This window comes from Aedes albopictus, chromosome 2, assembly GCF_035046485.1.
Source record: "Aedes albopictus strain Foshan chromosome 2, AalbF5, whole genome shotgun sequence".
NCBI classification, from domain to species: Eukaryota; Metazoa; Arthropoda; class Insecta; order Diptera; family Culicidae; genus Aedes; species Aedes albopictus.
The window spans coordinates 397,273,579-397,290,903 of NC_085137.1; the positions used below are offsets into that span (position 1 = coordinate 397,273,579).

The window sequence follows — 17,325 nt, forward strand, 5'->3', positions numbered from 1 at the left end:
ACACAGATCCGTTGATTATGAGGCATATCCCTTACCTCTCGGCTATTTCACCGAGTTAGAAGGAAGGTGATAAATATGATACTGCTTCTAGGTATCTGCTGGAATGGGTTTGTTTATACTTTCCGGTGCCAACCAGGGTGTGCATGGTGAGTGTGATAATTGTTGGAAAACGATGTAATCGAGTGAAATTACGTTCGAAAATGAATACATCACCAGAAATTACGCGCCTGGATATTACAAAATTATTTGCTGTGTATATCGTATTTTTTATTTTTTTAAACCGTACATATTCTGAATCTAGAGGCCCAAAAATAGGATTAAAGTAAATAACATTTGAGGTATATTAACTTCCTTTGGACTTAGCGTAGTCATGGAGTGCAGAGACTTCGTTAGTTTGGAAATAGTTTTAATTTGTTGTTTTAATACTCTGTTGCAAGGTAGCTGTCATTTTTGAAATTATCGAAAGAAAATAAATTGCTGGCAAGTCATATTTTTGCTGTCAAATCTCTAAAAATATACCTAAGAAATTTTCGGAAAATAATTCCTCGGCGATTTCTGTAGATATCTTAGAGAAATACTCGAGTATTTTTTCGAGAAAATCTTGTTTAGTTTTTTGTATAAATACCTCTGTTAGACTTCTTTCTTGCGGATATATCTATGAGGAGTCGATAGCCTAACAAAATCTAGCAAGAATTCCTAAAGTGCACTTTATTCCAATCCCTCCTAATTGCGTGCACTCCCCCACCGTGTAGTGGGAGAATTTAATTGGTAAAGAGGAAATCAATTCCGCACGATATTTTCCCCGGGTTCCTCTCGCGATGTGATTGATCGCCTGCTGTGCCGGAACGGGTGGCGGGTGGTTGATTGACTACTGGGAATTGTGTCCTGTTCGAACAAGGAACGCCACGCGACTAGGACTAGGTAAATTACCCCGAACGATGCGTTCCCAAGCATGCGGCCCAACCATATATAGATGTACACGAGAATGAGGAAACAATCGGTCAGTCAAGACATGGGCTGTAAAAACAAGCAACAATCTGTGCTGCTAACAGGTTGGCGAGGCGGAGATTTCCCACCATGCTTGATTATTCATTCGATGGACTTACTGGGCGGTGGATGGTCGCCTGAAATCGATACAAGTAATAGTGCATGTTGGGTGGATACTTACCGATTCGAACCAGAGACAGAGCACACCACCAAAGTACAGCCAGGAACAGCGTGGTGCCTTATTGCTTATCATTATGTCGATGAATTGATTTTTCCTAACACAAAATTCAAGAAAAAATATTGCTATTATATCTGAAGACTTTGGTTATCATAATTGCTTTCATTATCACTACTGCTACTTTGACTTAATTGTAGATTCGGGGATTGCATTAATATTATTCGTTGTTACTTTTAATTGCTATATGGTGATATGTTGGGACTAGTTTTTATAATTTGAAATAGTTACACTAGTATAGTAATTGCTTTTATAAGATATCACTTTTTACATATTTTCAATTGTCCTAATTTAAGTGTTATATATTACGCTTATTTTTTCATTGTATTTTACTCTCTATTCTACTATTAATAACAGTTTCATTGCGATTTTGGAACATGTGTTCAATATACAATATATCTTTCAACATATTACATTTAAAAGTATGATAGGTATTTATACAGTGTGGCGTTGAAGTGTTAGTGAGCATGTCAACAAAAACGAAACACATAATAAAATAACATCAAAAAGAAACACATTCTTTCAAACATGCAATAAAACCTCAATTCAACAGATTGCGGCAGAAAAACGATCATGAGTATGTGCATGTAAATTTGCAGTTGGCCAAGCGAGTTCCATGGTATCATTTCCTTATCCTTAATTGACCATTATTCGAATGCGGTCGGCGCAGTTATTGCTTATTTGGAAAAGTATTGGAACGTCAGCATTTAAACATTGAGGATGAGGCTTAGCCTAAATTGGTTTGTTTTATGTGAATACAACCTTCGTTTTCTTCTTACATAACTTGCTTCAGAAATTCCTTTAAAAAATCTTATGTGATTCCTTCAGAATTTTATGGAATGTTTCATATGGAAAACTATTCATGGATGTCTTCAGAAATTTTCCCAGCAGTGAAAAATCTTCCCCGGATTTTATAAAGAAATTCCCAACAAACATTGTTGCTCAAGAATTTTCCCAGAAATTTATCTAACAATTCTTTTTGGAAAATTTTAATGGGTTCCTTCTGAAACTCTTCCAGAGATTATTTTAGAAATTCTTCTGGGGATTCGTTTAGAAATTCCTTTGGAAATTTTTCGCAGGGAATTCTTTAAAAAGTTCCTGCTTGAATTCCCAATGGAATATCTTTAGAGGTTCTTTCAAAACTATCTCCAGGGGTATTGGACTTGGGGATTTCTTCAAAAGTTCTCCCATGAAGTTCTTCCAGTAGGGTATCGCGCTACTTGGGCGGTGGTTTTCTTCGTCTGTTATTTTCGTCTGTTTTCCACTGTAACTCGGTCAATTTTGAACCGATTGACTTGAAATTTTGTACACGGGTAGATACTATACCTATCTCACCGCATTCCAAGAATTGTGTCAATTGGTTCAAGATTGACTGAGTTATAGTGGAAAACAGACGAATATAGAAGCCACCGCCCAAGTAGCGCGATTCCCTAATTACTGTAATTTCCTCCGAAATTATTCCTAAGCTTCCTTCGAGAATTCCATGAGAAATGCCTTCAGGGACTACAGAAGAAGATTTTTTTTAATTTCTACTGCGATTCTGTTTGGAAATATTCCCTGGGATTCTTTTTGAGATTCTTGCAGACATTTTTTCAAACACGTTTATTGTCAGTGGAACTTCTAATGGTTTCGGCTTGCAGTCACAGAAATATATGTTGATTATTTTTAATTCATCGCCGGCGTTTTGATCCTCGGGATTGGATCTTCTTCAGGGCTCGAAGTTAAACAACGGCACTTCACATGTTGTTTAACTTCGAGCCCTGAAGAAGATCCAAACCCAACGATCGAAACGTCGGCGATGAATTAAAATAATCAACTCTGATTTCTGTGACTGCATGCCGAAACCATTAGAAGTTTTTTCTCCGTTTTTTTTTAGAAGTTCCTGCAAAAATTGCTCGAATAATAATGCAACAATTCTATAGAAATTCCTGGAAGAATGCCTGAAGGTTTCCTAAAGGAATTCTCATAAAAAAATCTTGATATCTTCGGAGATTCCAAGCATAATGTTGGACAATTAACTAGGAGGATTCCTGGACAAAACTTCCTGCAGCAATTTCTAAACATAACTTTGGAGAAATTCCAGGACGAGAATACCTGAAAACAAATCGAAATGCCTTCTTATTTCCAAGAAAACAAAAACATGAGAAATTTCTGAATGAACTCTGAAATAAATTAAAAAAAAATGCTAACGTGATTTTTGTAAAAATCCGTAGATTATTTTAAGGGAATCTATGAAAAAATTGTCAGCAAAAATTCCTGCAGAAATTTCTGACAAAAGTGCCGATGGAATTCTTGAAAAATACCCTCAATAAATTTCTGAGCGATCCTTGGCAAATTTTCCGAGGGAATCCTTGCAAGAATTCCTGGAGAAACCTCAGGAGGAATTCTTTGAAGCGTTTCCTAAACAATTTCTGAATAAGTTAGTACACAAAAATCCCTAAAATATGTATGACCTGAAGAAATTTCAAAAATAAAAAATAGATTTTTTGTAGAAATCTTCAAATGAATACCGGAAAGAACTGCAGAACCCTTTGCAGATTCTGCATTCATAAAAGAATCTCCTGGAAAGTATATTGGAAAATGCTCAGAAATTGCTCGGTAGTAATTTCTGCATGAGTTGCTGAGAGAACCTTTGGAAAAATTATGAAAGCGTCACCGAGAAAAATAGCTGGAGGAATCCCTGAAGAAAGGTCTAAATAATTCCTAAACAATCTTTGGATGAATACCTGGAGAAACTTCTGCAGAAATCTTTGGAGGAACTGCAAGAAGAATTTTTTGAGAATTTTATAGAGGAATTCCTAGATAAATGCTTGAGAGAATGGCTATATATGAAGAAACATCTTAAGGAACCTTGAAGAATTTTGAACAATCATTAAAGAATTTCTTGGAAAAAAAACTTAATTTCTGAAGAAAACCCCTAGAGGAATATCTGAAAGAACTCCCTACTCTTTGTGAACAAATTTCTCCAAGAATTGCATCTTTTGAAGAATTCTTTGGAGAAATTTCTGGAGAAACCCCCGAAAAACTCCTAAAAGAATTAAAAATTCCCTTGAAGGATATTTTAGAGAAATACATGAATAATCGTTAGATAAATTTCTTAAGTTTCTGGATTATTTTATGCAGACAACTAGTCACCGCCTGCATCACGAGTATGTTGTAAACAACAAACTAGATTTTCGAAAAAAAAAAAATCAAAAGGATTTCTGAAAAGTTTGTGAGGAAGTCCGTGGAAGGATTTCTAATGACATCTTTAGATATTGTTTTAAATGAAATTCTAAAAAAAAATCTGAAGAAAACTGTGGAAAAATAGCCTAATAAGATCATGCAGACATTTTTTGAAGCAATTCGTGAAAAATTCTTGAAAAAATAGAAGAAAAAAAAATTCTGAAAGGATTTCCTGAAGTAAAACCTAGAGACACCCCTGGTGGCTTTACTTGAAGCAGCTCTTGAGAGATTTTCAGAAAAGTTCCTGGAAAAATCTGAGAGTGAAATTGCTGAACGATTTTTGGAAGAAATTATTGAAGGAACATCTGACGACACAAATATATAAACCTCTGTAAATATTCTCAATAAAATGGTTTAAAAAAAATCCAAAGAAATGACTGAATAAATTCCAAGTGGAATATTTCTGAAGATAGCTAGAAATGACTGCATGAATTCCTAAAATAACTCCAGGATAAATTCCTACAGGTATTATTTGTGCAAAATCTGGAAAAAAATATTACAAAAATAATTTGCTCAATTCCCAGATGAATTTCCGAAATAATCCTCACCATGGATTCCTGGAAGAAATCATAAAGAAATCCTGGAGACATCGGTAATTTCCAATGGAATCGTTGTTGAAATTTTTCAAGGAATCTCAAGGAGTTTTTAAATCATTAACTGTACCATTTCCCAAAAGATTCCATTGAAAATGCATGATAAAAAATGCTGGATGGATTTCCGAAACAAAACTTGGAAGAATTTCTGAAGAAGAAAATGCTGAAGGTATGCCTGGTAGATTTTCTATAAGAATCCTTTAAATACATAAATATCTGGTGGAGTAAGCAATGGGAGACCTTCGTAAAAAATCCTAGAAGGATTTTTAATAAAATCTTTAAAATATCTTAAACAATTCCGAGAGGAATGAATAAAAGAAATCCCAGAATAATTTCTGAAGAATTGTCTTAAAGAATCAAAAACGACTATATAAAATAATTTCTAGAGTAGTTTCTGGTGGAATATGTGGATGATTTTCTGAAAGAACCCCTGCTGGATGAGTTTCTAGAGACATACATTAATAATAATAATAATTATTATTATTATATATAATTTTAATTATAATCGATGAATAAGCTTTAAATGAAGTTTTAAAGTAATCCTCAAGGGAATCCACGGATTATTCCAAAAGAAGTCCATGGATTTCTGGAGGAATTTTTGAATAAAACCCTGGAGAGAATCCGTCGAAATCAAAAATAACCGATAAATGTTTTTGAATCGCTGGAAAAAAATCTAAAGGTCACCTAGAGGGAATTTATAATGATATTTGCAGAAGATTTTGTAGAAGGATCCCAGGAAGAATGTCTGAAAACATTTTCAAAAGGATTTAAAAAAAAAGGCCCGTGGAAGAGTTCTTAAGGAATTCCTGGAAGATTTTTGGAAGTAATCACTAGAGGAATTTCTGAAGGTATTTTTTTCAAAGTAATTCTTTGACAAATTCCTGTAGAAACCCTGGAAGAATTTATGCAGAAATTCTTGCAGGAAATTCTGAAGCAGACCAGATGGAAGGTTTTGTAAAAGAACATCTTATGAAATTTCAATAGGAACCTGTAGTGAAATATCTGAAAAAAATAATCTTAGGAGATAGTTTCCAAATGAGTCCTTGAATGATCTTTTGACAAAAAACCTCAAAGTTTTGAAATATTTTCTTAAATAATTCCTAGGGGAAATTTGTATGGAAGATATTTTAAATGGAATACTTTGAAAAATGTCCTAGTGGAAACTTTAGACTAATTTCGTCAAAACATCCACAAAGCAAGAGAAGCCTAAATATTTATTTCTGAAAAAAAAATCCAATACATTTTTTCAAAAATAATGCTTCAAGGAGTTTTTGGAGAAATTGCTCGAAGAATTTCTCAAGGATTTTATTACATAATTTTGGAATACTTTCTAAAGAATTGCATGGATTTTTTTTAACGCAATGCAAGCAAGATTCTCCAAAAATGTGTGTGACATTTATTCTCTAGTGGAATTTCTAAAGGATTCGCTGAAAGAATCCCTAAAGCTATACCTAAGATACCTTATGAATTAAAAACAGATTTATATGAGCTCATGTGGTCTCCAGTAAGTCTAGTGGTTAAGGCTATGGATCGCCAATCCGGAGACGGTGAGTTCGATTCCCGTTCCAGCCAGGAAAATTTTCCCGATTCCCTGGGCATAGTGTATCATTGTCCTTGCCTCACAATATACAAATTCATGCAATGGCAGGCATAGAAAGGCCTTCAATTAATAACTGTGGAAGTGCTCAAAGAACACTAAGTTGAAGAGAGGCCAGCCAAGTTACAGTGGGAACGTATAGTCATTAATAAGAAGAAGAAGAAGAAGAAGAAGATGAACTCATGTTGGAACTTCTGAGGAAATTTTTGGAGGATTCCGTGGAGAACTTTCCGGAAGAATCCCTGGAGGAATTTTCAAGGAATTAAAAAAATGTAATTGGCTTCTTTAACTGTGTTGAAATAATTTCATATTCTGAATTTGCATGCCAAACTGAGCCAAAATCCAAATTTTCATGAATTTTGGTGCCCGAGAACCTATTTTAAAATCAATTTAAAGTTTGTATGGGAGCGATTTGATGAATCACCCCTCGTCGCATTTTGCACTGGACGGAGCTGTCAAACAGTTGCCCAGCTGTCAAAAGTTGATTTGAAAAAATCTCTTTGAAATTGAGTTTAGGTATCAAAATAAAGTTCTAAAAATCTGAAAAAAATCATAGTGGCTTAGAAAAAGATGTTCCTTCATTTAAAAATATAAAATCATTGAATTTTTTTAAATATAAAAACCCAATTTTGGAAAACTCAAAAAATTTTGAATTTCCGAAAAATTTAGTAAAGTAATCTCTGGAAAAACATCAGAATAATTATGTTCGATATTTTAAAGGAACGAATTTTCACAGAGATTCCTAAATAAAACATTTTGAGTTAACTCTTTGAATGTATTTTTTTGAAAGATATAATAAAAGAAATCCTGGTAAATTTTCCAGGGAAGTCCATCGAAAAACTATGAAGGAATTCCCAGAAGAATTTAGAATGATTTTCTCATTTATGAAGGCATTTAGAAGAACTTTCTGAAATCTGAAATAATCTTGGAATGATTTTCCAGGGAAATCTAGAATTCGTGGAGATTATCTAAGAATATTTAGACGAATCTCTTAAGCAATCCCTGAATGAGTTACCATGAGCGTCACTGCCGAAATTTATCAAGAAATTCTTAGTACAACAATGCTTTAAGAAAATCTTCAAATGATTCTTCTTTTTTTTTTAGAGAATCCGTTAAAAAAGTGTTAGTGAAATGTCTGTTAAAATCCATGGAACTTGTTTATAGAAAAAATTAGAGCAACTCTCAAAGGAGTTTTTGTTTTTACTTTTCGATGGTCTCGGGACCAGAGAGGTAACCGTTCTTATATTTTTATAAAAAAAATCGGAGTATCATTTTGAAATATAAGATATGTTTATTTATACTTTTTGAGAAATGATTTTTTTGAAAATAAGTCATATGTTTTAATACTTGCTACTCATATGTTTTTTAAATCCTCATTAAACATGGTGGGACATCATAGTTTAATAAGAATTCAAAACACAATGAAAATTTTGAAAAAATGTCTTGTAGGGTGGCCAACACATAAATGAAAAACAAAAATTTCGAAAAAAATATCAAGTCTTACCTCCGGCTGCAGTTATTTTGGACTCCCAGAAGCCACGTTCAAAATTGGAGCAAAATCGATCAAGGCTAAGGGGGCTCTCAACAGGTTCGAAGTTAGTATGGGAAAACTTGGCCAAATGTATGCAGAAATCTCAAGTATTCGATTTTTTTCGCTAGGTGGCGCTGTAAGCGTTTAATGATTAAATCCTTTGGAATTCTTGTAGATGAATATATGCCAAAAAAAAAAAATGTCGAAGACCGCAAAGTGATCCGACGGCTGTGAAAAAATCTATACCCTAGTTAAGGTGAGGCGGAGTATTGAGATTTCATTATTGAAACCCTTACCCCTTGAAAAAGGCTTAATAAAAAGCCGAAACGTCGGGAAAAGCAAAACTTGCAGTTTTGATTTACCCAAGACTGAAAAGCCAGCATTCCGGAATTATTGATATTACAGTCAGATTTTTTTACGCGGGGGAAACGTACCGCGTAAAAAAAACTCAATTCAAAATTCGAAAAACCGCTTAAAAAAAGTCTCACCATTTCTCGACGATTCATGCAAAAATAAGACGATGAATATTTTTTTTTTGTACGGAGTTTTCATTTACTCGGTCGCGTAAAAAACACTTAACTGTATGTATTCCTTTACATGTAGGTACTGAAAAAAAAACAACAACAATAAAGTTAATCTTCACTTTACCTAAGGTATAACTTTATTACCATGCGCCGGATCACTTTGCGGTCTTCGACAAAGTTGTTTTGGCATACAGCCTCCTACAATAAACCAAAGGGTTCAATTGTTGAACGCTGACAGTTTGGCCACGTTTTCCCATACTAAATTCAAGCTTGTTGAGGCTTAACCGATTTTGCTCAAATTTCGAACGTAGCTTCTGCAAGACAAAAACAACTGATTTCGAAAAATTCCTGGAAAAAGGCCCAAGAAAAAAAAGAAGAAGAATTATTGAAGTAATCTCTGAAGGATCTCTTCTTTCTATAAACATTACTTTGAAATTTCGATGAATTCTTAAGGTTTCCATAAAGGAATTTCTGAGAGTGTTCCTAGATACAATCGTGGAGAAAATTTAAGGAAAGTTCATGAAAAGGAACAATTCCAAAAGGATTCTCGAAAAAATGTTTAGAGAATTCTTGCTGAATTCTTAAAAGAAATTCCTGCAATAATTCCCCTCTCACTATAATTAAAAAAAATATGAAAAAAATAATTCATGAAAGCTTGCTTTGCCAGTTATAATATTTCATTCGTATTTATTTTATGCTCAAAGAAATTTACGTTACGAACAATGGACCGACCAGGAATTGAACCCGTCACCGCTTCAGCCATATGGGCTTTACATGAACATTGAATCAGCTGCAGCCAGTCATAGCGATCCTATCAGCAAACTTCGCATTAAACTGCGATAACATACCAATTTCAGCCTTCATTCACGACCATAAATTTCCTAGAATCCTCAAATTATCACCAATTTCGATTAGGCTGCCCCAATATAAATCCACTTTTCGTTCATTCTCTTCGAATCATCCGGCTAAGTGATTGATTATCGATTCTTTCCTCGTCATTCTAAGACCCCTTCCCCTAGCCACTGTCGCCCATCGTCAAGCCGAACGAAAGCAACACCGTTTGTCCGCAAAGCCAAGCCAATTCACCCACCGACCGAAGCAATCTTGAATGTCATCCTTCTAATTCGTCACGTCACCACGGTCGGACGGCCGGACGGACGGCGGCGAATAGCTCGATAACTCTCACCACCCACTCCCACAAATCGTGTTGCGCTGCCTTCAGCTCGGCCTTATCAACAGTGTGTCATAATGGCCACCGCCTCCGCGCCACCACACAAAAACCAAACCAAACGGACGCCAAATGGATCGCGCTCGCGGACATCATGCGAGCCTTGTTGTTCCGAGTGACCTCGGCCTGACGAGTGGAAAAAATCAACACCCGTCGCCACGCCCTTCCCTAACAGCTCCACAGCAGCGAGCGTTAACACGCCATCCATCAAATAATAAACGTTAAATCAAATTTTATTTTTATTTTCAATGTTCTACCCGCGAGCAAAGGCGCCCTTTTCGTTTTCAATTTCTAATCAAATAACAGCCGATAACACACTACTAGTTCGACTTCCTGACAGGAGGAGGCCTCGACCGAACCGAGCTGCAACCAGCCAGCCGGACCTTGGTGGTGGAATCGAACATCTCCCAATAACAAATATCCAACCTTCATAAATAACCAATTTTCACCGTAATAAACTGGATTTATTTTATTTCCGAGCCTTGATTCCATTACAGTTGGCCCATTCTGTGGGCGGCTTCTAGGAATCGGCTAGATGTACCATTTGTTTTGGAGCCACATGTATCGACGGCGGCGGCATGTAGTTTCTCCGAAAAACATCACTCAAAACCACGAAACAATAGATTGAAACAACAATTTAAGGATCGATTTGTACCGGATCACTTTATGAGGTTATTCCACGAACTTGCCTCGAAGCAAAAGAAACCCGCCGGATTGACCCGATAATTACAGTCGGTTTTTCTGAGTATCGAATCGCGAGCGCTATCCTACCGGAATTCCTGCAGTCAAATTTGTCACAAACGAAGCAAACACCCAACCGAAACGAAAGGTCCCGCAGCCAATTAAAAACAATCTGACGGATCATGCACACACACACACACACACACACACACACACACACACACACACACACACACACACACACACACACACACACACACACACACACACACACACACACACACACACACACACACACACACACACACACACACACACACACACACACACACACACACACACACACACACACACACACACACACACACACACACACACACACACACACACACACACACACACACACACACACACACACACACACACACACACACACACACACACACACACACACACACACACACACACACACACACACACACACACACACACACACACACACACACACACACACACACACACACACACACACACACACACACACACACACACACACACACACACACACACACACACACACACACACACACACACACACACACACACACACACACACACACACACACACACACACACACACACACACACACACACACACACACACACACACACACACACACACACACACACACACACACACACACACACACACACACACACACACACACACACACACACACACACACACACACACACACACACACACACACACACACAGGTCAGGTCATGGATGCTTCAGACAGTATTTGTATCGATTCGGCCATGCAGAGTCCCCATTCTGTCCGACATGCCCAAACAACGAGGAGACACCGGAGCACGTGATATTCGACTGTCCGCGATTTGAAGAAGTACGTGGTGACATGCTAGCGAGCGCTGCTGGAAATCTGAGTCCCAACAACGTAGTAGAGAGAATGTGTCAGGACGAAACCGTATGGAATGCGGTGAACAGAGCGGTCACGCGGATCATGTCAGCTCTCCAGCGGAGATGGCGCGAAGATCAAAGAGTATTGGGTCGCGATCGGAGTAGGCTTGATCCACCGCCGGGGACTTGACCGAGTCGTTCGTTGCGTAGTACCGGTTATAGGTCGTCGGGGCGCCGGTGAACCGGAAGTCTACCGCCAACCGGAATAGCCGGGCCGACTTCGGCACCTTACTGGTCGGGTTGAAAACATCGGTGTCGAGAGAACTTCCACCGTCGGGGTCTTTCTCTGTCGGAGTAGGCTAGGTCCGTCCACCGCCGGGGACTAGACCGAGTAGACCGCGAAAAAGCACCGGTGCTTGGTCGTCAGGGCGCCTGTGAACCGGAAGCCAGTCTCCAACCGGAATCTCAGAACCGACCTTGGCACCAGCCTGGGAAGTATCGGTAACGGAAGAAGTTTCAGTGTCGGGGAACTCTTCGTCGGATAGGGTAGATCCACCGTCGGGGACTATCCGAGTCGTGCGCGAAAAGCCGGAGTGCTGAATGGCACACGGACGGCATTAGAATAACAAATTTGGTGTATGTTTGTACCAACTGTGTCGCTGAATGGCGATAGGTTAGGTACGAACACTAAAAAGATTAGAATAGCAAATTTAGAAGCGACAAAATGTGCATGAGCACAGAAGAAGAAGAGCGCATGAGCGCATTGCCCCCCCTGAAGCAGTCGCATCAGTGGTACCAGGGGGATCGAGGCGACAAGGTGTAGCAGAGTTTTTCCAATCGGTTTTCTCTGCTCGGGAGGTTGGGAGGAAAAAAAAAAAAAAAAACACACACACACACACACACACACACACACACACACACACACACACACACACACACACACACACACACACACACACACACACACACACACACACACACACACACACACACACACACAGGAGGTGGGAGCTAGGGGCTTGTTCCCTAGCGCCAATGAAAAACCACCAGTTGGCACTTTCTCTGCCCCCTACACCCTCTAGGAGGTGGAAAAGTGACCGAGCGCCTAACTCCATAGGTGGCTCAAAAGAAGGCGTGCCGCTGAGCACATTAGGACCGATACCAGTTAGGTCCTAATTACGGTATACTGGCTGCAAAGACTAGGATTTCACAAGGATTTAATCAACACGACGCTATGGAGCTGGTTTGCGTATTATTCCACTTCCTTACTAAGAATGGGTGACACCGTTCTGAAACGGCATTTGGGCTAATGGTACGTTTGCCCCCGTCCCGTTAAAACCGTGGCAGGCCTCCTAGTACGTTCAAAACTCGCCACCTTAGCTGGTGGAAAGTAGGCTCAGTTGAAGATTCCTGACTAGCGTCGATCGGCTCTGATCACGGTACCCCATGAAGGACCGTGACAACCTTATCATGGCCTCCCTGTTACATAGACAACCATGAGATCAATAGACGACTACTTACGACGAGTGGAGATAGCGGCTCGGAGGGGGGACCCGAAAAGCATGGATAAAGATAACGACAACAACAACATCAACGGCAAAGGTGCGGAGAATCCGTTCGCAAGAAGCGGTCTGGCGAGGTCGCCGACAGAACAGAACCAGCAGATGCAACAACAGCAGCTGGAGCAACAGGAGCGGGAACAAGAGCTGCACGAGCAGCAGAAGCGAGAGCAGGAGCTGTGTGACCAACAGCAGCGCGAACAAGAACAGAACGAGAAGCAGCAGCAACGGCAGCTGCGAAGCGCATGGAATGTGCTTCCAAAACAATCAAAGGTGGAAGCTGCGAAAACTGTAGCGGACGAACTCCGTGAGTTCGTTGACAAAAGGCACAACGTGCACAAGGATATCAAGGACCTCGTTGCAAGGATCCAAGGTAGCCTTGGGTCAGCCATCAAAGACTGGAGAAGGCTGATACAGAGAGCGGAAGCTGCTGAATCCGAGTTGGCGGCGACTAAGAACGCCCTGGCAGCAGCGGTCCTACAACAGGCGAAAACCGGAACAGCCCCCGGTAGACGAAAGGAAAGCCATTGGGGATGGATAGCACACCAGCATTCACCCCAAAGAGAACCAGATCATCACCTGGAGATGAAAGGCTCGCAGCACCCAAAAAACAAAAGAATGCGGATGCAAGACCGACGAACGAAGTGATTAGCGGCGGAAAGGGTGATTCCCCCTGGCGCGAAGTCCGGAACAGGAAGGACAGAAACAAAAAGGATAGCGCTAAAACGCAAAAACCTATCAGGAGGAGGAAGAAAGGTGAAGGATTGTACGACATTTCCCCGAAAACCAGTTCCCCGAATGAAGTTTTCCCGAAAGTTATTTCCCCGAAAAACGATTCCCCGAACGAACCGTTTCCCCGAATGTGCCGTTTCCCCGAATGTACCGTTTCCCCGAAATATTTATAATACTATTTTTAGTACTGGTTTCTAACCATTTTCTTGATTAATTTCATTGTCTGAACTAGTCATTGAAACGAAGTAGCGGAAAGTTAGCCTGAGTACAAAGTGTGCTGATGTGTAGTCTTTAGAAAGATTTCAATATCATGGAAATTTTCACATCTCATTGATATTGTGCATTCCCTCATACCATGAATTCTTCGAGGTATAATGCTCTTCATGATGCTTCAATGAGGTTTGTTTTTTTTTTTAAATATGGGTCGTTCTTTTCTATTGTACTGATTGAAAATGATATGGCACTCAATTAAGAACACGCTCATCATAATTTTCCCTTCTTTCATTCATAGGCTGTTCTTTCTATTTATTTTTGAATTTTTCAATCGATGAAAACGCCCTTTAAATGCATAAAACCTTCAAAACGAGTCATCGTAATTGTGGTAGTAATCTGCTAAAGTTCAATGTCATTGTAAAACACATGATCCAGATGACTTCAACTTTAAGTCTTAAAGTATTCTTGCTAGCGAAGGAAGTCTATGAGCACAATTTTAATGTGTATTAACAGGCTTTAAAACAAAAGTCAATGTAATTCAATTTGTTTGACAAACAGATTTGAAGCTAAGCACTCTTCAGTTTTTTTTTTTGCAAATAAATGGATCAATCATGACTGAAGTAGCATTTGGAATTGACATTTCTACAGAACATACTAGTAGTTAGACCGCCGGCAATATTTTGAAAGAACAGTATATGATGAAAGAAAGGAAGAATCTTTGATGAAGATTTCTACTAGACCTACCAGAAAAGTCGGTCACAAAAAAAAATAAATATAAATATAGCAGCAGTCAAATTACTGATGATTGATTGAGCAGTTCATCTAGAAAGAACAGCCTATGTTTGAAAGAAGGAAAATTTTATTAAATGAAAGGTTATCAATCTAGCCAAAAAGACGCTGCTGGATCCCAAGAAAAAACCTACTTTGATCACATATGTATAACCCAATACTCAAAATAATAGCCGATTTTCTGGGTAATCTGTCATGGGACAGTCAGTGGTTTGATAAATTACTACTGTCAATAAGCTATGCAATATTACAACTAAAAACAACTGCGTGTTATAAAAAGAGGCAAAATTTTCAGATGGAATGTTGGCAGAGTAATCACTTCCCAAGTAACATTGTTTAGTCAAATACACTAGAAGAAGTTCTTAGAACCATAATAAAACCAAAATAATAGATAAAAAGATTTATGGCTGTTTTCAAAACCTCTAAAAGACTAATTGTCTATCAACATGTTACTTGGGTTGATCATCAGTTCTTCATTAACAGTATAACATCAACATCAAGAAATCATCTATGTGAGAAAAGGGAAAAGGATAAAAGAATATCGAGGAATGTGAAACACTCAAGGGACTCATACATCTTCTAGACCTTTGAAAACATATTTTAACATCGTTTATGAGAAGACGGCCTACTGACCCATTCTACCCTATGAACTTCAGCTTCGCAATCTATTCGGCTTAACGTACTTCGGTCTGACGTACTTTGGCTAAGCGTACTTCGTCCTAAAGACCGGATGCCCCTAGTTGTGCATTGGGTCAATGTTAAATAGCATATGCAATAATCTTTTCGGGGAAACGGCACATTCGGGGAAACATTTTTCGGGGAAATGGTACATTCGGGGGAAAAACTTTCGGGGAAACTTCATTCGGGGAACTGGTTTTCGGGGAAATGTCGTACAATCAAGGTGAAGCGGTCATCGTAAAAACCAGCGAAGACACGTACGCCGACGTCTTGCGGGCCATGAGAACGGATCCGCAACTCAAGGAGTTTGGTGATGACGTCCAGAAGATCAGACGAACCCAAGCAGGAGACATGATCTTCGAGTTGAAAAGAGACTCGAAAAACAGAAGCTCAGCGTATAAAGAGCTTACAGAGAGAGTAATGGGCGAAAAGGTGCACGTGAAAGCCATGTGTCCCGAAGCGACGCTCCAATGCAAGGATTTGGACGAGATCACCACCGAGGAGGAAGTGCGACTCGCCATGAGGGATCAATGTAACTTGGAAGGCGTGGAAATGACGGTACGCTTGAGAAGAGGACCGTTTGGAACGCAGGCAGCGTCGATAAAGCTTCCAGTAGACGCAGCCAACAAAGCGATGACAATCGGCAAAATCAAAGTCGGTTGTTCAGTTTGCCCACTGAGGTTCTCCCAGCGACCGGAAGGGTGCTACAGGTGTCTGGAATACGGCCACCTGGCGCGGAACTGCAAAGGAATCGACAGGAGTAAGCTGTGCAGGTGGTGCGGTCAGGAAGGTCACAAGGCGCAAGACTGCAACAACGAGCAAAGATGTCTGTTTTGTGTCGACAAAAGTCGCAACAGACACGCGACGGGAGGCCCTAGATGTCCGGCCTTTAAGCAGGCGAGAGGTACTAAACCGCAGTGGAGGTAACTCAACTAAACCTCAACCATTGCGACACAGCACAACAGTTGCTGTGGCAATCCGTATCGGAGTCGAAGTGCGATGTGGCTATCCTTTCTGAGCCGTATCGTATACCAGCTGGAGACGATAACTGGATCGCAGATAAGGCGAAGACAGCTGCTATATGGACGATGGGGAAGTATCCCATCCAGGAAGTAGTGTACCAGGCAAACGAAGGCTTCGTGATCGCCAAAATTAACGGAGTTTTTGTTTGTAGCTGCTACGCACCTCCTCGGTGGACTGCAGAACGGTTCAACCAGATGCCTAGCCGACCGGAGACCAGTCGTAATCGCCGGTGACTTTAATGCCTGGGCGATTGAGTGGGGCAGCCGCCTCACCAACCCAAGAGGGCGTGTTCTGCTAGAAGCGCTAGCAAAGCTCGACGTGGACTTGGCCAACGTAGGAAGCACCAGCACCTACCGAAGGGATGGTCGAGAATCAATAATCGACATCACCTTCTGTAGTCCCGTGCTGGCGCGAAACATGAACTGGAGAGTTTGCGACGGATACACTCACAGCGACCACCAGGAGGTCCGGTATAGTATTGGATCACGGCCAGGGAGTACACTAACTGGCAGTCAACCTCGCGATCGAATGTGGAAGACGAAGCAGTTCAACAAGGAGCTGTTCGTCGAAGCTCTCAGAAGAGAAGATCCGGGATCGAATCTAAGGCCGGAGGAGCTAACGGCAGCGCTGGTGCGTGCGTGCGACACAACCATGCCTAGAAAGTTCGAGCCGAACCATAGACGTCGTCCGGCATACTGGTGGAATGAAGCGCTTCGGGACCTCAGGAAAGCCTGCCTCAAAGCCAGGAGACGAATGCAAAGAGCTAGAACCGACGGCGAGAGAGAAGAACGTAGAGTAGTGCTGCGAG

General features: G+C 40.1%; 1 protein-coding gene across 1 annotated transcript; it reads left to right on the forward strand.

Annotated features, from left to right (window-relative positions):
* Positions 1 to 13,602: 13,602 nt before the first annotated feature.
* Positions 13,603 to 16,686, forward strand: LOC134288420 (uncharacterized). Its single transcript, XM_062853257.1, has 2 exons — positions 13,603 to 13,838; positions 15,718 to 16,686. The coding sequence occupies exons 1-2, from the start codon at positions 13,616 to 13,618 to the stop codon at positions 16,419 to 16,421; spliced, it is 927 nt and encodes a 308-aa protein (XP_062709241.1). The 5' UTR covers positions 13,603 to 13,615; the 3' UTR covers positions 16,422 to 16,686.
* The last annotated feature ends 639 nt before the right edge of the window (positions 16,687 to 17,325 follow it).